This window comes from Trachemys scripta, chromosome 3, assembly GCF_013100865.1.
Source record: "Trachemys scripta elegans isolate TJP31775 chromosome 3, CAS_Tse_1.0, whole genome shotgun sequence".
Lineage (NCBI taxonomy): Eukaryota > Metazoa > Chordata > Testudines > Emydidae > Trachemys > Trachemys scripta.
This window is the reverse complement of record NC_048300.1, coordinates 54,083,283-54,110,685: the sequence shown is the minus strand read 5'-3', so window position 1 is coordinate 54,110,685 and position 27,403 is coordinate 54,083,283. Positions and strand designations below refer to the sequence as shown.

The 27,403-nt window shown below is 40.9% G+C and overlaps 2 protein-coding genes across 4 annotated transcripts in view; one reads left to right on the top strand and one right to left on the bottom strand.

The window, feature by feature from the left end:
* On the top strand, positions 1 to 19,313 carry CLIP4 (CAP-Gly domain containing linker protein family member 4). 2 transcript variants are annotated; one of them, XM_034764761.1, is made up of 10 exons: positions 1 to 232; positions 2,251 to 2,386; positions 3,173 to 3,310; positions 7,187 to 7,273; positions 11,176 to 11,316; positions 11,829 to 11,963; positions 14,127 to 14,250; positions 15,453 to 15,517; positions 16,717 to 16,789; positions 16,883 to 19,313. In XM_034764761.1, exons 1-10 carry the CDS (start codon positions 44 to 46, stop codon positions 17,202 to 17,204), a joined length of 1,410 nt encoding a protein of 469 aa, XP_034620652.1. In that variant the 5' UTR covers positions 1 to 43; the 3' UTR covers positions 17,205 to 19,313. The 2 variants fall into 2 exon arrangements, with proteins under 2 accessions (XP_034620652.1, XP_034620653.1); XM_034764762.1 differs by lacking the exon at positions 11,176 to 11,316.
* An 861-nt stretch (positions 19,314 to 20,174) lies between these two features.
* ALK (ALK receptor tyrosine kinase) overlaps positions 20,175 to 27,403 on the bottom strand; it is a 111,917-nt gene continuing 104,688 nt past the window's right edge. For both annotated transcript variants that reach the window (XM_034764760.1, XM_034764759.1), the window contains one exon: positions 20,175 to 26,054. In XM_034764760.1, coding sequence (XP_034620651.1) covers positions 25,350 to 26,054 — 705 coding nt within the window. In that variant the 3' untranslated portion in view covers positions 20,175 to 25,349. The remainder of the gene's footprint in view (positions 26,055 to 27,403) is intronic.

Below are 27,403 nucleotides of genomic sequence, written 5' to 3'. Positions count from 1 at the left end.
CAAAGGACAGATTCCAGCAGACGTGGTTCCTGATCCAGTAGATATGCCATTGGAGATGGCAGATGCTGCAGCAAGTGCAAAAGAAATCAAGCAGATGCTGTTGGATGCAGTGCCTCTGTCATGTGACATCTCAAAGGCCATGCTTCCAAACTATGATCATGTCACTGGCAAGGCCATGCTTATGTCACTTGGCTTGAAACTGGGAGATCGTGTTGTTATAGCAGGACAAAAGGTAAGTGAGTAAATTTGAAACTGCACAAGTAATCTCCTGTGAATTGGGCATTTGTAGTACGCTTGAAACTGATTTCTTATCTGTAAATGTAAAATAACTTCTGGAAGATATGAAATACGGATGGCAGTAGAGATGCGAAGATATTTCTATTGCTGGAAAACGGGTTGAAAGGAAAATCCCCTCATGAGAAGCTGAAAGCTTATGTAGTAGTGCAACTTTTTCACTGTTGTGAAAAGTAGGTTTTGGCAGGCAAAATCTGTATTTTGTACCTGCAAACCCTTCCTCAACAGTCCATCATAATAAATAAGTGAGTCTTAGACTTTATAGTGTGTGGATCCAAAATGCTGCCAGGGCTTACAGATACCATTTGCAGGATCTTGTGACAGGAATTTATATTCTGTAGAATTAATCTAGTTTCCATTCCAGAAACTGGTAAAAGGTACATTTAATTCTGCTTAGCCATTAGTTATTTAATTGGTACAATGCAGCTAACATCTTCTTTGATGAAACACTGCCGTGTTATAGAGGTAGCAATATAATCTAAGGAACAATGAGAACTTTAGTTAAATAACTGCAGCTCAAATTTTAATTGCTTTAAACTAGAGAAGTTTGGAAAAGTGTTGTTCTATTGGTAACTATATTGGTATATATCAGGGGTCGGCAGCCTTTCAGAAGTGGTGTGCCGAGTCTTCATTTATTCACTCTAATTTAAGGTTTTGCGTGCCAGTAATACATTTTAATGTTTTTAGAAGGTCTCTTTCTATAAGTCTATAATATTTACTTTACAGACAACAATAGTTTAGTTATATAAGGTTTCAAAATATTTATGAAGCTTCATTTAAAATTAAATTAAAATGCAGAGCCCCCCGGACCGGTGGCCAGGACCCGGGCAGTGTGAGTGCCAATGAAAATCAGCTCGCATGCCACCTTTGGCACGCATGCCATAGGTTGCCTACCCCTGGTATATATGAAGTCATATACTTTTTTCCTCTTCTTGTAGGTTAGCAAGGACTTAGAAATGATTTAAAAGCTATAGGATTTTTTTAAAGATTGCCATAAGCACACATGCAAACTTTGCAGAAAAATCTATTTATAAGAGCAGAATTCAGCATTTGGGTTTTCATGCACCTGTGACAACAGTACTTGCATATTTGATTTTTCTAATTTTTATTATATTAACTTTAGATTGATAATTTGTTCTTTTCAATTCAAAAACTTTCCCTCGCAGCTTCCATTTTGAATTTGCATTTGATATGTTATTGAAATTGTGTCAGGAAAGGTGACACAATCATTAGCTATACAAAAGGCATGCTAACTGAAATATATACAAGAAACTGCTTGTTCTGACAAGATAATTAACATATGAAAGTTGTTTAGCCAGAAACCATTACACAATGAAAGCGAAGAAGAAAATAACAGCCATCAAAAATACTCGAGCTGCCAGTCAATAAAACCTCAGAACAAGAAGAAAGAAATTTTTACTTATTTCAGTTACATACATAGAATGCTAGTTTTTATTTTGACATTGCACTAAAGCACTCTCCCTCCCCGTGAGGGTGGGCCTGGGCCTCAGTCATGCCTTCTGCATCCGGTAGAGGCCTGTATTCTTCAGGATACTTAAGCATGTGCCTAACTTTAAGCAGGTGAGTTACTCTTTGAAGTCAAAATGAATGAACCTGCTTAGTAAGACGTGCACTGAAGTACTTTGCTGAAGTGATGGCATTGTCTAATGGTACATCTTGTTTGTGACTTCTTTCTGTTCTGATAACTGCCAAAAAATGCTGCTTTTGTTCAATCTCAGGTGACTTAGTCGTGTCTCTTATATCTTAGAACACATACTGGCTGGCATTTTTGAAGGAAAAGGATCTCTGCCCTCAAGGAAGGCAGAGGAATGTGAAAGTGGCAATCTGTATAGTGATCATCGATCTGGAGATGACTTACTATCTTACTATGTCTATTAGACACTATGTATTTATTTATTATTCACAAAGTCATTCTGTGTTAATTCTTTTCTTTAGGTTGGTACATTAAGATTTTGTGGCACAACAGAATTTGCCAGCGGGCAATGGGCTGGTGTAGAGCTGGATGAACCAGAAGGAAAGAATGACGGAAGTGTTGGAAAAGTCCAGTACTTCAAGTGTGCACCAAGATGTGGTATAACTTTATTTTCTAGATATTTTACAGATACTTTGGAACCTTAATTTAAAAAAAAAAAAAAGGAAAAATATTGGTTCGATTAGACGAGGTGTCTGTGGGACAATAAATTCAAATTGTTTGTCCCAGATTTTTCTATTTTGTAAATTCCTTTAACTGCTCCTAACTTTATCAGTTCTAAGTGTTGCAGAAGAAGCCATTTCTGATTACTTCCTTGAAACTGCAATGTAGTATCTTCATTGGTTATTGGCTTTTCTCACAGCCATAGTGTAATTGTTTCTTTTCTATTTGACATTTTCTCTCATAGCTTACTTGGCCTTCCTCTTTGAAAGAGATTCATTGGAACATTTATATATTCTTCTTAAAATTTTCTCTCCATCAAAGGAATGTGATGTAGTCTCTCTTCTTTGTTTGTCAAATTGAGGTGTCTGTGTTGTAAATTTGCTTGGCATTTCATTTCCGCCTGTGAGATGATGCAGGAGCTTGTGCTGAGGGATGTTCTACCTCTGTTTCCAGCTTAGCCACCAGCATTCTTTGTGGTGCTGAGCAGAGCACTGAGGCACAGGATAGAGTAAGTGACTTTCCCATCTATAAAATAGGAATCGTACTTCCCTAGCTCACCAGCTGTGAGTATAACAATCCATTAATTGAGGTACTGAGATACTTCGTTAAACAGAGTAACCTAAGAAAGAATAGCTAGATTTTTGTTGTTGCGTGACTGCTTCTCCTGGTTTACATACTGCATACAGAAAGAGATGCGTCTCTCTCTTTTTTTTTATTCTCCAGGTATCTTTGCACCTCTTTCTAAAATAAGTAAGGCTTCAGATCACAAGAAGAATTTTGTCAGAAGTCCTTCCACACGATCTACTTTGGTCAAGTCCAAGAAAATTGATGTAACGCACATAACTTCAAAAGTGAATACCGGTAAATATTTTTTTGTTATAAAGCTAGTCTCTCCAAAAATCAGACGGTAATTTTGCATATCTTTATATTAAAATCCTAGCTTGTAGTTAATTCATCCTCTTGGAATAAGAAAGGAGTATGACATTTATTAATTATGCCTTCTCGTTAACTGACGTTGTTGGTGCTGAGAGGTGTTGAGCATCTGTCGCTCACATTGAAATAACTTTGAACTGCAGGTGCTTATGGCTCAGGATCAGGCCCTATGGCTCAATCACAGTAACCATTAATGTTCTACCATATGGTATGTCACTGTACTAGAGCACTGTTGTGTTATGCCTTTTTACAGTCCCCTGCAGCATGATGTAACATTGATTGCTGGAAGGTAAGAGATGGGACTAGTTACACCGTTGCCCAATTCTGATAAGACAATTGCTAGGACTTTTTCTAGGGCTGAGCCAGGGGAATCGGTAGAGTGACTAAAGGTTCTATTCTCAGTGAATGGTCATTTTGGTGGTATAATATACAGGGGATCTAACATTACATATTGATGTACTGTTCGGGAAAGGCTTACCATAGCGCACACTCTCTGAAGCTTTTAAAGCTGTTTCTGATTGGAGATGATATCTGTAAATGTCTAAAATCTCTTTGCTTTAATTACGTAGATTTTATTTGACTTGATCAGCAGGCTGTCAAACTGTTGAGGAAAACAAATTGAAATGCTAATTTATATGCAGCTGTGTATATGTATTAAAATATTGTAAGAAGTATTAACACCAATTTCTTCAATAAAAACCTTTCAGGCAAAAATAATTAGAAGCTATTTTAATAACTACATTATGTGTCAAGGGAATGAATTAGTTCACCTGAGAAATGAAGCATATATCTGGAGGGGATGGATATTCTTGTGTTTAAGTCCGTGGGTGGGGGCTTAGGAGATCTGGGTTTAATTCCTGGCTCTGTCACAGACCTCCTGTGTGACCTTAGTTTAGGCAAATCACTTACTCTCTCTGTGTCTCAGGTCCCCATCTGTAAAGTCAAGATAATATTCCTTTTCCTCCACCCTTTGCCTTTCTTGTCAATTTAGCTTCTAAGCTCTTTGGAGCAGGGACTCTCATGTGTTTGTACAGTGCCTAGCATATACAAATGGGCCCTGATCTTGATTAAATGATGTAAAAATAATGCTATTATATGTATTGTTTTATAATTTCCCCTCTCTCTCAGTCCTGTCCAGTTGGACCCTTTATAATAAAGCAGCATGACTTTACAGGTGGAGGGGTATACATATATTCCTACAAAATTATTAAAATCCTCTAAAACATTCCTTTTTTAACTGTAAAATATGCAGCATATACAGACTACATGATGGGATGGTGGAATACATTTCTTTAGCAGTGATTTGGGATAACTTGCAAAAATCATTTGACTCTCGCTGTCATGTCTATGTGGTAGACATGTGCTGCTCTGTGACCATTAAAAATAATTGGACATCTACAATTTTCTACACACTGACATACTTCAGACTTTCTGAAATTCTCTGTCTGACCTTTGCTAGAAATGGGGCATTTGAATAGTATAAGTTGCATGGTTACGATTTGATCTGAAAAATGACATGCTCCACAGAGCTCATCTTTTTTTGAAATGCCTTGTCCTAATGATATCAACTTAGACAATTAACTTAACATCCAGGCAGTTTAACATGATGTGGAAAAACTGACACCTTGCATAAAATGCTACACTTCAGTAAAATAATTACATTTGTTTGCAAAACTGTAAAATGGATGGCATAAGCTATCTCTTTCTATAAAACATTTTGGCTGTTTGGTCCACTCAGAGTATTGTGAGCCATTAGACAGCTGTTTGTTAAGATTGAGCTATGATTTATTTTCAAAAGATCTTGACTAAAATGGAAAAGGATTGTTTTCCTCTGAGGCAATGCATTTGTGACAACAGTTTGTGATGAACCTGTGTTTTGACACAGCTGTGCCTAGCCATCTTTATAAATCCAAAAATTTTACATTTGCTTTAAGTAAAAATCAGAGTAAGTTATACATGGTACACCCACTAGGGCTTACATGTGTAAGCAGTATTCAGTGAGCTGCCATTTATCTTAGGGCTGGTCCACACTAAGCCCCCAGTTCGAATTAAGATACATGAATAACGTAGCTGAAGTCGAAGTATCTTAGTTCGAACTTAAAGGTACTTACCGCGGGTCCACACACGGCAGGCAGGCTCCCCCATCGACTCCGCCTACTCCTCTCGCGGAGCAGGATTACTGGCGTCGACGGCGAGCACTTCCGGGATCGATTTATCGCATCTAGACAAGACGCGTTAAATCGATCTCAGAAGATCGATTGCTTGCCGCCGAACCAGCAGGTAAGTATAGACGCACCCTTAATGTGCTTGGTGGATTCACTTGCTAGGTGGAAGATTAAAGTTACAAATACAGAGCTTTCTTCTGAAATGTTTACTTGCATTACTGGAATAAATTTCTTCAATGTCTTAACCACCAGTAAATTATTTGCATTACAGGCCATGCAAAATCATTAGTACATCTTCTATAAACATTGTAGATAGACTGCAGAGTTCTGTCTAACCTTACTTTTAATATTGTATATAGATATTTTTAATGCTTTTTTATTTGTACTTTTGATATTTGTGGTAAAAATATTTGCTCTTTAAGTAGTCCGTTAGATTTTATCAATAATGGTCACCTGATCACAATAAGTACTGGGACTAATCAAGGATTTTCTGTTATAAAACATATCTCTGGCCATGAACAATGTTCTCACATGTCTGACTCTTAAGGCTGAAATATAAAACACCTTAAAATATAATGCAGTCATAAATAAGTACCAAAATAATATATCATCTGGGCTAAGCCAATAAATATAATTAAATAAAAAGTCTGCTTTGCCCTCATCACTAGTACCAGCAAAATCGCCCGGAAGGTTTTGTTCTCTTTGCCTAGTCGTGGCAGACAACCACTTATGAATACAAAATAACTTGTCCATGAAGCATGTATTTAAGCAGCAATATTAGGTCAGACACGTTATTACATTGTTGCTATGTAGTGTAATAGGCTCTTTAATTAGATTAATATTGGCATATTCAATCCATTTTCGTAGGCTTGAAACCAAAAGTTATGGGGTTGAAACTCAGATTTGTATAAATACATGCATACATAGAAATTATAGATTGAACAGTTGGTAGTCTTATTCCAATAGTAAAAGCAAAAATGTTCAGTTTTGAGTGTGTTTAAGGAAATCAGAATTTTGTGATTTTTAAAGGATTTTTTTGTTTACTCGTGTTAACTCAGATTGTTTCAATATAAACATTTGGCAAGCAATTTGTTTATAATATGGCTTGATTGCTTTGGAGCGTTTTTAAGTGTCAGTGGTTTAACATGGTTGGTAAATTATTTTACAACTAGAAGTTTTATATAAAAATACTGTGGTTTTGTTAGTGCTCATATTTGAAGAATTACATTTTACAAGTACTAAATAAGCATCCCGAAACCTGTAAATTAGGCAGACCTTTGCCCCATTTCACAGGTGAGTGAAGAGAGGGATGGGAGAGAGCACAGAGAAGTTGTGGCTTGCCAGTGGTGACACAGGAAACTAGTATCAGTCAGGATTAGGACATAAATCCTTATTTTCCCAGTACCATGTTCTAAATATTAGATATCACACTCTTCTGTAAAGATTACTAGTGTCTATAGTATGTATGTAGAACAGTTGGATTGAAATGATGGACTTGGAGGTTTCATCGTTTATTCAGTGATCTACAAACCCAGTACTGTATCTGTTTGCATATGTGTTTTTTTTGTAAAATTATTAATTGTTAATTGCCGGGATATTTCCTGACCCTATTTGTTTTTTGTCTTTTTTTGTATCCTAGGCTTAGCTACGTCAAAAAAAGATAGTAGTTCTGAATCCACCTTTTTGGCTACTGAAGAAGGAATGAAAATTATGCCTGGTAAAGAAGGTAACTAAATTCCCCTTGTTGATTCATTTTGGGCCAATTCTGGGTAGGGCAAAGGAAGTATCGCATCTCTCTTCCTTCCCCTACCCCTCTTCATGGGCACTCAAATATGCTGCAAAAGCAGTGCTAATGTATACTTGCATTCTAGTTCCAAGCAGCCCTGTACACCTGTCTGCTAGGAGCAGGATTAATCTGAATGGGACCAATGTGATGCCGTTGTGAAAAAGGCTAATGCAGTCCTAGGAGGAGTCAAGTGAGGTATTCCCAGTAGAGCTAGGAAAGAGTTAGTACCATTATACGAGGCAATGGTGAGACCTCATCTGGAATAGCGAGTGCATTTCTGATCTCCCATGTTCAAGAAAGATGAATTCAAACTGGAACAGGTGCAGAGAAGGACTACTAGAGTGATCAGAGGAATGGAGAACCTACTTTACGAGAAGAGACAAGGAGGTTGGCCTGTTAGGCCTAACAAAACAAAGGCTGAAGGGAGATATGATTCCTCTCTATAAATACACCAAGTGGATAAACGCTAGCAAGGGGTGGAGTTGTTTTAAGTTAAGGGCCGATACTGGCACAAGAACAAATGGATATAAACTGGCAATCAGTAAGTTTAGGCTTAAAATGAAACAAAGGTTTCTAACCATCAGAGGAGTGAAGTTCTGGAACGGTCTTTCAAAGGGAGTACTGGGGACAAAAAACGAACTTTTTTGGAGGCTGAGCTGGATGAGTCTACTTACAATGGCATATGGCCCATCGCGACTGCTAGTAGCAAATATCTCCAGTGGCTGGCGATGGGACACTAGATGGGGAGGATTCTGAGTTACTACAGAGAATTATCTCCCACCTGTCTGGCTGGTGGGTCTTGCTCATATGCTTGGGGTCTAATCGCCATATTGGGCATTGGGAAGGAATTGTACCGCCAGTCAGATTGTCAGAGACCCTGGGTTGGTTTGTTCATTTTTTTGGCCTACCTCTGCAGTGTGGGGTCTAGGTCATTTGCTTGTTTGAACTAGAGTGAATGGTGTATTCTCTATAACTTGAAGTCTTCAAATCAAGATTTGAGGCCTTCAGTAACTCAGCCAGAGGCTATGGGCCTATTACTGAAGTGAGTGAGTGAGGCTGTGCCCTCGGATGTGCATGAGGTCAGACTAGATCATCATAATTAAGGCTGTGTGCCCGTCATGGAAGTCACGGGTTCTGTGTGCCAGCTGCACGGGCCGCTGCTGGGGCAGTCTCGAGCCACTGCCTCCCACCCCCCAGCAGCAGGAGTAGTAGTTTGGGTGTGGGAGGAGGCTCAGGGTGGCAGGCACCACCCCTGCCGCTCCCATTGGCTGCTGTTCTCGGCCAATGCGAACTGCGGAGCCGGGGGTTCGTGGCAGAAGCAGCACGCAGTAACTTCCTGGCTTTCCCTCCCCTTAGGAGCTGCAGGGACGTGCCGGCCGCTTTTGGGGACCCGTGCGGGCCGGGTAGGGAGCCTGCCAGCTCCGCCAACCCTCACCCCCCAGCATCAGTGGGAGTCCCAGTCTGCACACTGCCCGCCCCTCCCCCAGCACCCGCAGTGCCCCCTGGGCCGCCACACACCCTCTCCCCCCACACCTGCGGCCCCCGGTTAAAATTTTAGTTAGGGGTATATAGTACAAGTCATGGACAGGTCACAGGCCGTGAATTTTTGTTTACTGCCTGTGACCTGTCCATGACTCTTACTAAAAATACCCATTACTAAGACGTAGCTTTAATCATGATGGTCCCTTCAGGTCTTAGTCTGAGTCATATGGCCCGCTGCCAGGGCAGCATGGCATGGCAGATATATGTATAACCCTGGAGCCCAGCCCCTAAGCCTTAGGTTCTGTCTAAGAAAACCACGTCATGCTGCAGATGATCTGTAGAACAGCCTTTTTGTAGGTTTTGGTGGATCTTTCTCCCTGTGTTCCTGCTGCTGGCTGCATGTATTCCAATGGGAACTATGTTCAACAAGTACCAGAATTTTGACCCTTTTATTACTTGTATGTTTGAGCGTTGAGTAACAAATTATAACGGTGTAACAGCATTTTTAGATTCGTCTTCTGTAATGTAATCATTTCAAAAACATTTTCAATCTTTAAAAATATTATTTTAACTTTTTAAATTGGAATCCAGTCTCTAATGATCTATAGGTTTATAACTGGCTAGTGACTTCTGATGCTTCGTTTTTTGGGTGCTCAACTTGACAACGCAAAGGGATCTGATTCTCAGAGGGTGGTTGCTCAGCACTTTATAAAAATCCAGGCCCCCAACATTTCTCAAGTTGAACATGTATTATATTACTATTTGCCTTTGAAGATTTTGAGTATTTACAGTTATTTAAAACAAAACAGAAACCTACCCTTCATCTGACTGACTGTATTTTTTCTTGAGAAAAAACTTTTTTTTTTTTTTCATCCCAAAAGTTTCAGTTCAAGAACAGTTACTAGTTAGATACCGGGTTTCAAGATGTAGGAGCCTAACTACTTTAGGCATCCATATCCCTAATGAGGCACCTAAATAACTGGCTTAATTTTCAAAAAGTGCTGAAAACCCAGCCACTTCTGACTTCAGTCAGAGGTGCTTGGTGCTCAGCATTTTCGAAAATTGGGCTACCTAATTGGGTGCCTAAATATGGACGTTAGGCATCCACTTTTTAAAATCTTGAACTTGGAATGTTACTTTTGCACGCTCAGAATCACTATTTTTATACTTTTTTAGTTCATGTTGAGACCACCAGTATCTTAACTTTGGAGCCTTTGGGTTCTTGTATTCTTTCCTTAGGTACCCCATTCTTTAATCTGTGTTCTGGCTCACAACAGTTGCACTTCATATTTTTTGACTTACCTCCCCCACCCTCCCAAGATAGAGGATATAGTGTTATGAATACTGAATCTGTCCTAGCGCCAACCATGTGGAGATCTCAAACACTGAATGAGAGAGCTTCACAACCAGGGCTTTGGAGCGGAGCCCGGAGCTGGAGCGCGGAGCAGCTCCGGAGCAGTGGAGCTACAGGTTTTTGCCTGGAGCTGGAGTGGAGCCGGAGCACAGCTCCAAAGCCCTGTTCTCACAACAGCCCTGAGAGTCAGATAAGCAGCATTATCTCTAATTTCATAGATCGGAAAACTGAGGCACAAAGAGGTTAAAATCTTGCTTCACAGTCAGTTGGTACATCTACACTTTGAGCTGGTGGGATCATTTCCAGCTTGAAGAGACATACCCAGGCTAGCTCTGATCAAGCTAACATACTAAAAATAGTGTCTCGCCTCAGTGTCAGGAGCTGCCCTGCGTATGATCAGAGCTAGCATGGGTATGCCTCCATGAGCTGGGAATTATGTCTCCAGCTTGAGGTGGAGACATACCTGGTGTTACTTTTGAGCTGAAAAGGAGAGAGCTAAAAGCAAAAGTTGAAACGGGACCAATCTTATTGAATATGTTCACAAATGGAGATAAGTGATTTATCTCCCATTCTTCTTTGATCATAAGGATTTGAATGTTAATACAGTGTATCTAATGCATACATTAAGCAGTGGTCCACACACCATTACTCGCCCACAAAAATGTCACTTTCCCTACTTCTCATCAACCATTTAATAAACTGGATACTGAGAGTGAGGTGATGAGGGCTCATATTACTAATTTTTCATTCGTTTAACAACTGTACGCTAGAATATTTACCAGCACATCAAGAAGTATTATAAATACCTAAAAATAAACTACTGGTCTGAAAATAAATGGATAAAGTTCGTGCTGTAAAGTATCAACTTTGCCTTTTAATTGGTTGCTCCCTTGCTTGCTTTGTAAATTAATGAGGTTCTTCTGTATCATACATGCTTGTTTGCTTTAGTTGACTTGTCCTTTCCTGCATACCATCTCTGGATAATTATTTGCATTACCTCTGTCAGCTTTCCTGGGATCCAGCAGTTCTTCCTCTTCCACTACCTCTTTAGAGAGCAAACCGAATCAGCCCAAGAAATGGAACTCAACTAACAGCACTAAAAAGGCAGTGCCTAAAGTAGCTTCTACCTCATCTAAAAGCAGTGCTGGTACTGTATCTGTTGTATTATTAAAGAACACCTTCACAGGCTGGAAATAGGGATGGCAGGTCAGTTAACTGTTTGGTCAAATATTCGTATAAATGTACTTGCTTTTACTTTGTCACTGCTTGGGGTGATAACTTAGAGGAGGCACTTGTCAGATAGTTAGTCCTTAAACTTAAGTTTTGTATTTTTGTAACATTTTTACTATTAGAAAATTTGCGGAAGAAGGTGCTGTTCTTAGTCTCACTTACAGATGAACTGCACTTCAGACTATTACTGCAACTTCTAACGACCAAGTAAACCTTAAATCCAGCATTTTTTAATTAGACTGAATACCCACTGAAGCAAAGGAATGTTTTATCTAAGCAGTGTGTGTGGAACAGGGCCTTGTGTTAAGAGCATATATGAATATTTGACCGGTCGGTTGGCTGACTCTCTGCTGAGACCTCATGATGTACTCCTCTTTGCATTTCAAAACTGCTACTGTCCTAATTTCAGTTTTTCCCTTCATTAAACAGGACTGAATAATGCTTCTCCATCTACAAGAAAAAACCCTTTTGATGAAGGAGAAATTCAGCTTGGAGACAAAGTGCTAGTGGTAGGGCAGAGAACTGGCACTGTTAGATTCTATGGGACAACAAAGTTTGCACCAGGTAATTTATCTGTTCTTAAAATATATTGTAGAATCGAGTAATGTCCTAGGAACAATATAAATGTTTGGACCTTATTATTTAAAATAGAAATCCAACAATTTAAGAGTTCTCTCAATTTCACTTTATTGTAATTGAATATTTGACTTTGACATGGAGCTGCTAGAGTAATGGAGAAGATGGTACAGTATTTTAAATTGTGACTGCCACTTGACGTAGTTGTTCTCAGAAAGTACAGTAATAATATTCATTTTCTTAAGGCGGCACACCTTTTTTTCCTCTGGGCTTTTATATGCAGCTGTTTTTGACCACACTGATGTCTTGCGTTACTGAAGCTCTGCTAGAACATTTAGTGCTCTTCACTTTTTAGATGTGTCATGGTGATATATTGAGCTTTTTGAGAGTTTTTGTTTGAATTCAGTTACTTGTCGGGACCGTTTTTTGTATTTTTATGCCCGATGAAGTTACCGATAACTAGAGAACTTACCTGCTGGAAATTCCCCGAACCCCCAGTATTCTATAGTTAGGTGTCTTCAGAGGGAAGTGGGTTGTCCTGAAACCATAGGAACTAAAACTTTTGAAAATGTATCCTTTCCAGCCAAATTATTCTTATGCTCTCCTGTCATTTTTGAGTTCTTTCATAATCCAAACCGCTGCCTAGAACATAACCATAAGGTTGAGGCAAAAAAGGTTCCATGACCCAATGTCTGCACTTTGGGTGACTGGTATATTTGTACCTCCAATAGTTTAAATCTCAAGCAAGTGGGCTTCCATTTAACGTGGCAATACCCTGTCTTGACACTTGGTGGTATCAGTATTTAAAAAAAATTGCTTAAGATAAAATGTCAGAATGAAATATCAGCAGGCACAAGCCACATTCATCATTTCAAGAAATATGTTATGTGAAGCAATCCCCACTTAAGATGTCATTATTCACTTGATAGGTTCTATCGAATCTGTATTACTCTAATTGAAAAGCCAAAATAGTCTATTAACCTCAAATGGTTATGTCCCTGTATTTAACTTGTATTGTGGGAATGGATTTCCTGACTAGCTGAGTGGTCACCATGTACATGTTTTTTTAAAGAAAACATCACCATTGCAACTCTTCACCTTTGAAACAGCCATATTTTAAAATGGCAAAAAGTAGCCAACAATTCAGAGCTCTGCTTTCTGAGCAATTGTCAAAAACTTGCCCCCCTCCGCACCCCCCAGTTTATTTTTGGTGGCAATGCAGATCTTTTTCAAATAGTTTTGTCTCATCTGCCTTTGGTGGACAGGAAAGAAGGAACTTTTGATATATTGATCACTTCTAATTCATAGGTCACTGTTCTTATTTCTTCAGCTGATAATTAGTATTGCCCTTAAACCTGTAGCCTCAGCACCAAATTGCTTGAATTTAATTTTGAGTCTTTTGGGACTGGACAGCATAAGGATTGCTGATAGGATACAGAACTTCTCACCTTTGCGTAATTAGCTGACACTTATCACAGGTTGGTAGTGATCAAAGTTATTACCATCTGATGGCTGTTCAGTAGCCTGTGTGAAATGAATTGCTGGCCAATCCCAGTTCTTATACACTTGTATTTGTATCATAAAATCTACCTTGCAATTGGTAATAATTACTTCAGATTTTAGAGAGGGAAAAGGACTGAATGAGCATCGAGTGACATTTGAATCTTAGTAGTGGTCATTTGAGATCAGGATTAAGGCATAAGTGCAGAGAAATTGCCAGGACAGCTTTGTCAAACTGCTGTTTTCAGTAGCCTTAAATTCACTTAAATAAGATGCAAAGCTTTTTATCTTTTCTGTTTGTTGCTAGAATAGGCCATTTTTCTTAAAATAGATTTAAGTTTCAAGTAATCAACAGTATTTCTAGTCTATTTTGAATAGACCATTCGTATCTCAGTGTATTTTAATATAATTTAGTTAACTGTTCTTATTTTTCTTCTGTATGTTAGTGGTGGCGTACATTTTGATTTGACTTAATGAGGTCACTTCTGGGTCAGGGAAAATCCTGTCTCGGGTTTGGTTAAATACATAGATTGTTATGTATAAGTTAGTCATATGCACAAAAACTTGAACATCTGTTAACATTAAAATTTTGTACTTAAAATAGTTATCCCTGGGTAAAAGTAATATTGAAATTCCAAATTCCAACTGTAGGCTTTTGGTGTGGCATTGAACTGAATAAACCTCACGGCAAGAATGATGGTTCAGTTGGAGGGGTCCAGTACTTCAGTTGTCTCCCCAGATATGGCATATTTGCCCCACCAACCAGAGTGCAGAGGTGAGTAATGATACCGTTTTATGTCTGTGTCACAAAACGTTTTCTCACTTCCTCTCCAATGGGAAACAAAATTCTGAACAAACCAAAGAGGAAAAACAATGATTCCTGCTGCTGGGGAGGTGGTAGATCCCCTTGGTTCTGAGACTAGGTTGTTGAAAGAGTACTAGTATGTCCCAGTACCAGTGCTATATAAACAGGAAGCATACCCAGGTGGCTGTTTCAGCAACCTCACAAATCTAAAAATATTTCATTCCATCCCATTGCCTCTACATCGAGTGATTAAATTTAGGGACGTAACTAATTCAGTAGATGCTTTCGAAAGCTCTCATTTTTAGGGCCAAATCCTGATACTGTGAGTAGAATTCAAGTACAAGGATTCTGCCTGTGGATGCTATATAGCTTCCTGGTGGGTATAGATCTCACCAGTTGGATCACAGCCACTACCATTGGGCTTGGGGTAAGGAATGCCAGAGAGAACCCTGTGCTCTCTAGCCATGTGTGCTTTTGATCGGTGGAGGAGCACAATGCCTGTGTCTAGTTACCATGACTGACATACCCATTCCACTTCCCCTTTTTCTTCTCCTCCAGTCTTCTAGTATGGCAAACCATCACAGAGTGATGCCCCACAGCATAAAAGATGATGCATAGTTTCCCCCTTTCTACTGTTGGGTTATAACACGCAGAGGAATCAGAACTCTATCTGTAGTCTTTAGATGTGTGTGTGTGTGTGTGTGTGTGTGTGTATATAATAAAAAAAAAAAAATCATTTTCTGTTGCTGCATATGCTCTCAGGCAAACTTTCATCCTGCACCTTCAGTAAGACTTAAGATGTATCCTGAGTTTTCTTGATCTTGAGCATAGTGCACCTTTTCTGTATCCTTAGATACACACATGCAACATTTTATATTACTAGCTGTCGGTTGACAAGACTTTCTGTAGTAATGTATACAAGGAAGAGGTAAGGCCTCTGGGACTCTGAACTCTGCATTTACTGACTTGTGGGCAACTAAAAGCTCAATCTATTTAGGATGAAAATTTAACCAGCATGGTGGGGAGGATTCAACCCTAAATTAATCCAACATATTAAGTCTTTTGAAAAACCTTGCAACAGATCTTTAGCCAAAATAGCCCAGCAATATATTTCTTAAAGTTGAAATTAAACAATATTAATTTGTGAGACATAACCCATTATCTCACTTTAGGTTAACAGGTTCCTTAGACTCCCTCACAGAAGTTTCAACAGGTAAAATGAATCATTCTTTCCCAGGTAAGAATCTGAGACGTGGGTCTGGGTTTTTTTGGATAGCCTGTAGAACATTTCCAGAAATTCCAGCTTCCTGGACATGCCACCCAGGTTCTTTGAATGGCCAAAGCAAAACAGACTTTTAGAGCAACCCAGATGCCCCAAGATGCATTGCTATTTGACTGCTCCCTCCTTTACTGACATTGACTGTCCAGTCACTGTCTGCAAGCAGGATTGGAGTTAGGAGACTGACATGCTATCAGTTCCTTCAATTGCAAAAATGGAGGAAATAATTGCATCAGGTATTGGAATGTAACCCATCAATCCAGTGAATAAAAATGAATTTACTTCCTTGACCAGTTCTTTTGGTCCCTATTTATACATCCTGGGGTTTTTGCTTGTACTAAAAAAACAAACAAAACCCTGGCTTCGGAATGGACTTACTGCAATAAATGGATATTTCCCCCTTTGTCCACTGTTGACTTAGAAAGTTGTTTTGAAAAGCTCTGGGTACTTTTTATGCACTCAATTTTATTATATAAAATACAAGGCACTTTGGCCCAATGGATAGGGTGCTAGGCTGAGACTCGGGAGCCAGGAGTTATTTTCCTGTCATGGCCCCAGACCTGCTGTGTGCCCCTGGGCAAGTGAACTTCCCCTCTTTCTGCGTCTGTTTACGCTGTAAGCTCTTTGGGGCAGAAACTGTGCCTTAATGTATATTTTTACAGTGCTTGGCATGATAGGGCCCTGCGCTCAATTGCTACCATAGTACTCTTTTTACTGATGATAATTAAAATTCTTGCCAAAAATGTTACCATCTAATACAAAAAGAAAACAAAACAGAGGGCAGTGGGGGGCATAGAAGGGATTGTTGAGATCAGAATAGGGATGATTCACAGATAATTTGGGTTTGATACAGGGCTAGTGAATTATTTATGAAAAATTGGCATTTTTTCTAAACAAATTTTGTTATGGAAATTGTTTCAAAATTGTGATTTATTTATTTCTACCTACCCCTTGTTCCTCTTCCGCCTCAAAATTCTTGAACATTTATTGGTTGTTATGGAATGTTTCACAACAAAATACTTACCATTTCCCAAGCAGCTGTAGTTAGGAGTGGTGGGGAGGGTGCTTAGCAAACGAGAAGGGAGCAAAGAAAGCTGTTGTGCACGTTTTATTTTTAAATCAAGCAGCTTAGTCACCTTATTCACTTTCTCCTGTAGGTTTTAGACGAAGTTTAAGTACAACTTCTGCATCTTCACAGAAGGAGATAAACAGGAGAAACTCCTTTGTCAAGTGAGTGTTTGTTTAAATCTGTATTAACTCTGCAAAACTGGACAGCTGTAGTTTAGAATCACTGAAAGAAGCCTAATTTCTTTCTCTAACTAGATCTAGAAGCTCGATGCTGCGGCGTAGTTGGAGCAACACCACTACGACTAACACTGAGGGACCTGTGAAACTACATGAGGGTTCTCAGGTCCTTCTAACCAGCTCTAATGAGATGGGCACAATTAGATACATTGGTCCTACCGACTTTGCACCAGGGATATGGCTAGGACTTGAACTCAGAAGTGCCAAGGGAAAGAATGATGGATCTGTGGGTGACAAGCGCTACTTCACCTGTAAGACAAACCATGGAGTCTTAGTTCGGCCTAGTAGAGTAACCTATCGTGGGATTAATGGAGCAAAACTTGTGGATGATATTTGTTGAACCAGAATGCTTACAACCTGTGCATCAAGTGCTAGTGCAATGATATATAAGCATTAAACCACATACAATAACCCCAACATCATCTGCACGGAATACTGACTGAAATTTTATCTAAACTATTAAACCTGCTTTTTTTGGTAATGGATCTCTTCAGGCTCTAACCACCTCAGAATCATAATAAGAAGGGGAAATCATATACCCCCTCTCCTATTTTGACACAGTCCCTGCCTGTGAGTTTCTTGTAAAAGCATTATGGGTTTGATACTGTATTATTTGAATCATGTCCCACTCTGAGAAGGCCACTATAGTTGACATTCTTTTAAGTTGCTTTGTGATTCAGTGTATTTGGAAGGTTTTCTTCCATGTACTAATGAACTGATACATCATTCTCCTGCCTTTTCATAACTAAGGAGATTGTTAAATGAGTCACATTAGTCTATGCAGTATTAGTCCCAGGATATTAGAGACAAGGGTGAGTGCCAGAATATATCTTTTATTGGACCAACTTCTGTTGGGGAGGGAGACGAGCTTTTGAGTATGCAGAGCTTTTTTTTTTCTTCTTCTTCCCCTTCCCAGACCTGAAGAAGAGCTCTGTATAGCTTGAAAGCTTCTCTCTCACCAACGGTAGTTGGTCCAGGGAAAAATATTCCTCCTCCACCTTGTTTCTCACATTAGTCTGTTTACCAGACACTTTGTCCATCTCCCTGTGAGCTAGTAGTAATAATCAGGAGAAATTACTCTTTAAAAAAAAAAATCAGTTGTGAAACAATTAAGTATTTTATCATTCATAAAAAACCCATCTAAAAAAAAACCACACAGGGCTAATGGACAAACTGTAATTGGAAGAATTTGCTGCTCCCGTGCTATGCCAGTGAACAGCATGAATGAAACAGAAAAAAGACTGTAAAAAGCACAAATACACTGTTTCTGGTTTGCACTTTTCTCTGTGTGGATTTGTAAAAAGACAGCAGCATGCAAGATGCACTTTTGAAAATATAATGCACTTTCATCTCTTCTCTGGAGAGCTTTCCCCCATTGTTTGAAGAAATTCTTTTGTTTGCTGTTGCTGCAGGCTACAATCATCAACATGTTTCAATGCATATAGATAGAACTTAGGTTCACCTCACATAGTACTTGCATCAAAGTCCTTTTTATGTACTGTCTGCAGGAGGTACTATGCAGTATATGTATATTTTTAAAGCAAACATTATTCAGTTTTTACTTTGTTTGCATTTTATATATTTCGTCATTGTCCTTCAGAGCACAGTTTCTTCTTTGCTACATTTGCCATTTATAAAATTCAAAAATTGCCTATGAATCTTTTTAGATGTAGCATGGCAACACTCTTATTTTGATTATTTGGCTGCAACATGATTTGTCTCAGCCTTTTAAAATACTCAGCGTTTTTAGAATTTGTTTCATATACATCTTGAACAGCTAAAATACATAACATGTTTAGCATGTATTAACTATCTTTGTTAGTGCAAGTATACAGGTTTCAGAATATCTCAAACAGTAAAATGGTTTGACACTTCTGAATGAGCTGTTCGTTGCATTTCACTTAGTTGAGAAATGTACCGCGCTTTAAATTACATTTGTAGTATCCTATTTTTAGACTGACTTTGTGCAGCTTATACAATGTATTTTAAATATGGCTATTTTTCCTGGACTATTAAAAAAGGCTGCATATTGTATTCTGATCTATGGAAGTTTTTAACTGAAGATAAAAATTGTAAATTTTTGAATGTACACATTTTATTATAAACTGTCTAAATTATAGCTTTGTATTTGAAGTTAGCAAGGTTCTGAACATCTGTATGTCCAAATCTGTTTCTTCCATGGTTTATATCTATAGGTATCTTTTTTTCTGTAATTAACACAGTATTCACCGATCTTTGATTTATTAATGCCCATTCTTTTAAAGATCATTTGCTTTTGGGGGAGCAGGTCACAAAATGATTCTCCTTTTTTTCCTTACAAATTATGTAAATAGGACAGAGAAATGGCAACTCTAATATATAAACAGATTTTATATCTTCGTGCAGTTTATCATATTGCTGTATGGTATAGAATTGCAAGCTGCCAAACAAAGTGTATACATCACTTAAACTGGTCTTGTTTTTCTCTCTCTCCACCCGTTTTGGATAGTGCAGTGTCTGTAATAACTTTCTGGTCTCAGCAGTCGCCTAGGCCCTAGGCATTCCTGATTTTTAATTCCAGATCTGCCTAGACTCAGTAAGTGTGCTTGGGCAGGTTCTTTGTCCACTCTTTTAATTGCAAATGAGGATAATGTTCAGGTGCCATAGTTCATCTGTGCAAAGGCACAGCTACTCCTGGTTCCCACTGTTGGAGGGCCTTGCTTTCCTGTTCTTTGTGCCAAAAATGATCAGCAGGGGGATAGTTAATCTCTCTGTAGTGTCAAGGCTGAAGGCCGGTGATGACAGGAAGGCTGAGATCGAACCTGGCTCTAATTTTTAGGCATGTCACTTGCCCTATTGTGCTCTATTTCCCAGTCTACAACCGGGGGCTGATATTTAACCTTTTCTAAAGCAATAGGAAATCTTCAGCCAAAAGCTCTCCCATGGTATACAAGTGTCAGTCATGGCTCTGATGGTATTCCTATATGACCTTGAGTGAGTCATTTAACCTCACTGTCTGATCTTTATCTGTTTGGGCTTGAATAGCTTTTTTCCCACAACTTTGTCAGTCCTGTTGCCACTAAAAAAAAACCACCATGAACTTTAAAACACATTTACTTTGCTAAATAGCCACTGCAGCTAGCCTGAAAGGAGCTTAACATGACTTGCTCTGATTTTTAGGTAGGAGTTGAAATATTATGTGAAGTTACGTCTAAGCCTAGTGATGACAATAGTTCATCCTCGGATTACAAGCCAGGGGTGATGTCCTGTAAATGAACTGATGTTGAGATAATGATGGCAGAGATTTCAATATATAACCCAACAGCTGGAGTTAGTTTGTCATTTTATTTATCTTCATGCCGTTTGGTTCACTACACTTGTTTACAATACAAATACACTATTCAATACAAAATACTCAATGACCATATATTAGTATGTCTTTTAATATCCCTGAAGTGCATAGGCCCTTCCTTTATACATAGTGTTGCATAAGCTGCTGTACCTGTGATAGACATTCTAATGAAGCAGTGTTACAGACCAGAAAAGCTGGATGCAGATACTCTCCTTTGAGGAATATGGGGTAGGCAACATGTGAGGTCTTTTATCCCTGTAAAGGATTTTTATACTACTCGTTTTTCAAGTTTTTTTTTTTTTTTACACTAAGCTGATGGTGTCAGCTTTAGGCCAGGCTTGCAAAAATCAAACTCTTCTTAAGAGACAATAGACTAATCCTGTCATGCATTGTAGAAATGAGACCACAGAGACTTCTGTGCCAACGCACTACCTTTGCCCAGACGCAGAAAGGGAAGCGGATGGTGCTACAGTTGGATGCGCCACTTGACTGGTTCATTAGAGGCTGAAGCCATCACCATTTTTCAACTCAAGTCAGCTACCTGAAACAAAGTGTGGGGCCTCAAGTAAACTTGCCCATGAGCTCCCTGCCAGTCCCAGCATGACATGGAGCAACCTAAATGCAGATGGAGGCCATTGCCCTGTACTTCCTGGCCCATGTCCCCCTCTCACACTGCCATACCCCTTCCTTTCCCTGTTGTAATTCATCTTATAGCTGCCTGAATGTACAACTCTGATGAGGTACACAGGTGGGGGCACCCACCTAGAACCTACTGAAATTCTACAAGAAACCACTACGGCCTAGCTCTAGTCCACATGGGCTTTAACCAGTTTGTGTTAAATGTCCTACAGCTATTCTGTAGTTATTTTTCCATCACACTACGTGTCTTATAGGCTGTCCTGCTACCACATTTCACTATAGCATAAAGGTAGCTACATATGATATCCAAATGAAGACATTTACAATGAGATAGTATTCTGCCCGCCCGCCATGTGGGCCTTGTGATTCTACTATAAACTATGTACAGGAACATTTTATATAACTGTTACTCCAAGACATGCTTACTTTTAAAATATTGGTTCTGGACAAAAGTTTGTTACAAGTGTAAAATAGCTTCTAGTGTTTTAGATGGGACTCCCGGGAGACATGACATGTCAAAGTGCTCCAATCATGTGAGCTCACATTATCAGGCATTTAAAACAGAGGTTGCCTGAAGCAAGCCCTCAATTTCCCCCTCTACATACAAACCTCCCCTCCCACACACATGTTCGTGGGACAAGTCTGCTTTTGGTATACAGCTGGAGTAACCAATGAAAAGACTGCGGCATTATGCGGATCCTACAGCATTAGGCTTATGAACACTGAATTGCGTCAGAGCCTCCAAGGGAGACTTTGGGTGGACGGGAGGGGGAATAGCTAAAATAAAAGACTTTTTTTAAAAAAACCCTGAAATATCCATCAATCAGTGCACGACCATGCAGACACTGAGCTGTTTTTCATCCTATTCATGTGTTCTAACTTCATCCCTCCTCCCTTGTAGTTCTATGTGGTGACAAAGGTAATAAACCCGGCTGCTGTGAAGTTGCCCTTCCCACCTGCTAGGAAAGAACTTGTTATGCATGTCTTGAGCCATTTCATTTTTAATTCCTTGTCTGAACTGATTTCTGCAGATCATTTCACAAAGCAGAGCAGTGACAATCCAAGTGAAGCAGAGCTATTACCACACCCTATTGCAACCCCTTTAGACAAGACTATTATCAATAAAAATTTCAAGCGAACAGGCACTGTGCAATACTGGGAGTGTGAAATGCTATTTTACCCACAGAGCAAACAGGCAGCAGCAGGGAGAAGTTTCCTTTCATTACCACACTACTGGGGTTAGGGTGCAGGGATTAAAGCCCTGATCCTGCAAACACATTGTCAGCGAGACTACGGCGAGGCTTACAATTAAGCAATGAGTTTAAAAGCATGAATGCAACTCTGAGGGGGGAGTGGGTGTATATGTATAGCACAGGGCAGAATATGATCCACACAGTGCTAAGCTAGAGGTCACTGTCACTGGTGACAGGCATCGGCCCATGCAGAATACTGAACTGCACAAGAGGGGGGGGGCGGGTGTGCGATGAGCTGGGTTACATTTTGTATTAGAAATAAGTCACAACTACATGTTCTGAATGCCTCAATTCCAGGAGAAGTATGGCAGTAGCTGAATTCAGACCTACCTCTGTGGGGCCATGTCTGCACTGGCTCCAAAACTACAAAAGCAGCTCATTGCTGGTCATGTTGTGGATGTGTCTGAAACTGATTATGCAAGATGATGGAAACCTCATGAGAAATGCCAACTCAGATTTCTGACATTTGGGCCAAAATCTTGCTCTACACCATTCAACCTCAGCTCTAAACCTAGTCTTGATTCAACAGATCCTAAGCCCAGTGGCACGCTGAACACCACTGTCCTAGTCCAAAGCACTTTGCACAGAGACTATCAAAAGGAAGATTTCATTAGAACTATCTGAGGTTTGTGCCTCTTTGAAGATCTCATCCTACGCTACAGTCTCACCAAGTATGGGAGAAGAAAATATTGTCAGCAAATCTGAATTACAATTCCCCATTTTCCACTGACCAAAACATGCTGTTCATGTGGGCCAGCTGTAAATGGTAGCAATGGTTTTAGCTCTCATTGTGAGCTTCATACATGTAAGGTGACCCCCCCCCCCAATAAAATGATAGATGCACGCCATAACACCACAAGCCAGAGGCAGAAAAGCAATCAATCAGTATGGCTCCATGCTCTCCCCGTGAATCGGGAGGAAGAAAAAAAGCTATCCAGGCATTTGTTCATCTTCCTTTGCTGATGATGTAAGGAAGGGGTCTTTTTTTTTTTTTTTTAAATGCTACTTTTAACAGAAGCAATTGGAAAACTAACAATAACTGTGGAGTTGCAGGGTTAGGCAATCCCAGGTCTGTAGCTCAATAGGCTTGAAATGGACGGTCACAGTTTATTAAGATTTCAGCTATGCTCCTTTAAGACCATATGACTAGGTTCTGCCCTCAGCTATACGTGCTGGTAGAGCAGTAAAAACTCAGAGCGGTTTCTTGCCTTGAAAGGAGTGAGAGACAGCAAAAAGCTTTCCCTTAGGGTCTGCTTGAAAAAAATTCATTTGGACCCTTTTTGAAAAAGGAAAAGAAAGTTGAAATGTCTAAAGAAAATTTCAGTTCCACATGGATAATATTGCAGTGCAAACAGCCTTGATGGTACACAGTGAAGCTCAGTCATTGTTCTCCCATGGAACACGTTGTCTTTCCAGAGACCGTAGAAGAGTTCTTCATTTCTTGTAGTAGCAAGAGTAGTGTGAATGCAACAGTGCTAAGCTAGATGGAATGGCAGCCCTGTTCCACTGTCTGGAAGCAAGTCACTCCTCTAGTGGCTGGTCCACCGAGAGGATTAGACACCCCAATATCCTTTTAGCGCAAGTGGAAGAGGCCTCTGTATTTGCCACAGACGGTCCTGAGTTCTGGTCCCCACTACAGCCATGAAATCCATGCAGCCATGACATGCGACATACCAGTAGCAGATGAGTGAAGTCCAAAGCACCCACAGAATCATTACAGTTCACAATTCAGACCTGCTAACATAAGCCTCATTAAAAAAAAAAAAGTTTGATGCACAATTTCAACATTACGCTACTAAGACGTCAGCATTATTTACCAGAGGGGTGGGGGAAGGCAGAGCAGGGACAAGAACTTCACTTTAAAGATGGGGGTCTCAGGTCATAGTCGTCAGATCTGGAGCTTTCTCTGATACCCCAAAGCCTGGGGTGTTTTGATCTGGGGCTCTGGTTTCTTTCGTTAGAGATTTTACTGCAAAGTTTGGATGCTGAACCACTCCCCCAAAGTTAAAGGTCTTAGATCCAGCCCCATCTCTTCTATATTCCTTTGCTGCTGCTCCCATAGACCTATTTCTATGGAAATAGGCACCGTGTATTTTAGACAGCACTGCTGCTTCAGCAGCCCCAGCGGAGTATATTGTAAATGATTAATGTACATCTGAATTCAACTCTTATGTGTATATTGTAACAACACACGTTTCATGCACAAGGTGTACCGAATGCAGCAGTGCAGCTTTGGTTTTTTAACGGACTAGCATACAAGAATTCTGTTAAAAGAACGAGGGTAATGAACCCTTGAAGTGCAGACACTGCCTAGAATCAGATGAGGGTACAAAGTCAAGCCTTCTGGTTGGAGTTGTTAGTAAAGGGCATTTCAGACCTTTGTATTTCTATCTACTGGTGACTTCTCACTGTAACGGCCTTTTTAACGTCTCTCTCACAAGACTGGCCCTGTAAAATTCCATCTGAATTCCACTGAACAACAAGAAGTTCCTGTAGAACCCAGTGTTTCCTTTCTGTAGCATAGAAAGAATTTTAAGGGGCCAGTACTGTCCTTGGCTTTGGGTCTGAAAAAAATATAAATCCTCCTCCTTTTGCACTTCATTCTCTTCCTCTACAGTTAGTTAACTTCCCATCTTACTCACAAACCAGAGAGTGTGACTGGCATCTTTCCATTGCCTTGCCAATGATACCGTAATTACTGCATATTCAAGGGCTGGTGCAGACTATGTTACTGCAGTAATGCAACTTGGGAATGTTCCCTGGTGCCTTCATTCAAAGATGTTTTATCCTTTTTGTTTTGAATAAATGGTTCTTTCCCAAGCCACCTCAAACCTCTGCCATCCATAGGGGATTTTAAGAGTCCCACTCCACAGCAACCAGCAGCTTGGCAAGGAAAACCCCAAACATGAAATACTCAGGCAGTTAAACCTGACCTTACATTTAAGCGGAGCATACACAATTGAGAAGAAGCGCACAGGGAAGGGCACGACACGACAATGACCATGCATATACGTTTATGCAACCGAAAGCTGGGCCTTGCAGTTAACGTTAATATCCCCCCTTTCTCGTAGTAGTAGTAGCAGAGGCTCCAATGAGTTGAAGCTTCTTGGGTTATCTGAAAACACGGCTTCAAAGGGTGGCACTTCAGAGCTAGTTGGCACATAATGAAAGTTAGCGTTGTCTGCTCTCTCTTGGATGACAAGGACAATACTCTCCAAGCTCAAGAGCCACACAGAATGAGAGTCAAGAGTGCAGAGGGCTCTCAAGGCCCCTGATGGACTACGTGGCTCTTGTTTCTAAGGACAGAGTCCTCATAATTGCTAGCGCAAGGTGGGGCAGAGGTTTCCAGGGGTAAGCCCTGCTGTTGGTATCCATAGTTGACGTTCCCACAGGGGAAGTGGCGGAGCCTAAAGAGAGGCACTTCTTTCACACTGGCTGTTAGTGAAGACGGTTCTAAGAGCAGAGAGGAGCCTGGCAGCCTCCTAGTCACGACACCAGGCCCCACAGTACAGTTTCCTTCGTGCCCCAAATTCTCCCTCTCGGACACCTCTTTCTCCAGCAGAGAATTGTTTTTGATGACAGGCTTCTCTGCAAACCAGGAGCCATATGTTGGATTCCAGAGATTGGTGGGCTTATTTCTGGACCCCCTGCCTTTCTGAAGGTCAGAAGCCGGGGTGGACTGCGCATAGGCCATGTTGATGTGTCCCGCTTCGAGGGCTGGTCGCACATTAACAGGGACCAGAGGCTCGGGGGCTGCCACTTTTGCCAAAGGTTTTCCAGCTGTGACGGCTGAAGGCAGAGGGGGTGGAGAAGGCAGGGCCTGCTTGTCACCCTCTCTCTTTTGGTGTGGGGAGATCACCAGAGGAGGGATTGCTTTGGGGTCTTCTGGGCGCATTGGAACCTTCTCCTCCTCCTCAATGGATGGGCCATATTCCACAGGTAAAGCGGTGGTGATGACATCAGGATCCTAGAGGGGAGAACAATGAGATTCTTTCAAACTCTTGCCACTGTTGATATTCAGGCATTGTTGCCAATTGCCTCCTATTTATAATAATTGTCCTGTAGCCAAAGAGCATCTTTTGCCATAGAGGAGCCCAAACTTTATAAAGGGAATCTCAGGGAAATGCAACTACCACTGGGGTGGAACGTGACAGCTTTTTTACCAGCACAGAAAAACACAGCACGTTAGTTTAATTTAGTGAAGAATTCCCATGTGCAACTGAAACTGCAGGGAGAAAGTTGGGATGATACAGATTGGGACACAGAGTTCATAACATTCTTTTTTAGTCCAGAAGCAGTTACAGCTGTGAAAATGTAGCAGCATTGTGGTGCAGGGTGGAGACTCAGGCATGCAGGGTAACATTTTCAAAAGCACCTAAGCCACTTAGGAGCATAAGCCTTAGGAGTCGGGCGCCTAAGTAATTTCGGCGTTTCAATGGGACTTAGGCACTTTTGAAAATGTTACCCAGAAAGCTTTAAAAGTGTGGGAAGCTGGTCAACTGCTTACTAGTAATAGACAACCAAAAAAACAAACACAAAACCTGGAGTTAATATCTCCACCTGGGGATCTAAAAGCACCTTTCAAAAATTAATGGATTAAACCTCACAATGTTCCCTCTAATTTTTCCCATCCATGTGCAGAATGAATTTTGTTATGTGCGCCAATATGAAGGTGGTGTGTGGCGGGGATGGGGCCAAGGGGTTCGCAGTGTGATATGGGGCTTAGGGCTGGGGCAGAGGGATGGAGTACAGGGGGGGTGAGGGCTCCAGCTGGGGGTGCGGGCTCTGGGGTGGGGCCGGGGGGGATGAAGGATTCAGGGCGCAGGAGGGGGCTCCAGGCTGGGGCGGGGGGGTTAGAGTTTGGGAGGTGGTAAGGGTTCTGGCTGGGGGAGGGAGGCGTCTCTCCCCGCCGCAGCCCCGGAGTTGGGAGGGAGAGGCGTCTTGGGCCGGGGGAGAGGCATCTTGGGCCGCTGCAGCCCTGGGGCTGGGGGGCAGAGATGTCTCTACTTGCCGTGCCACAGCACTGGGGCTGGGGGAGTCGCCACAGCCCCGCATGCCCCAAGCTTCTCTATCACCACCTCCCACCTCACCCCACTGCCCCCACCTACCTCCTAGTCCCCACCTCACCCCACTGCCCACACCTATCCCCAGTCCACATCTCACCTCACTACCCCCACCTACTCCCTAGTCCCCACCTCACCCCACTGCCATCTTTCAGGCCCACCTGTGTGGAGTGTGCACGCCTGTGCGGCTCTGCCAATTAAGTGTGCAGCCTTTGATGGCCTCTTGCACGGCTGCACACCTTAGAGGGAACAT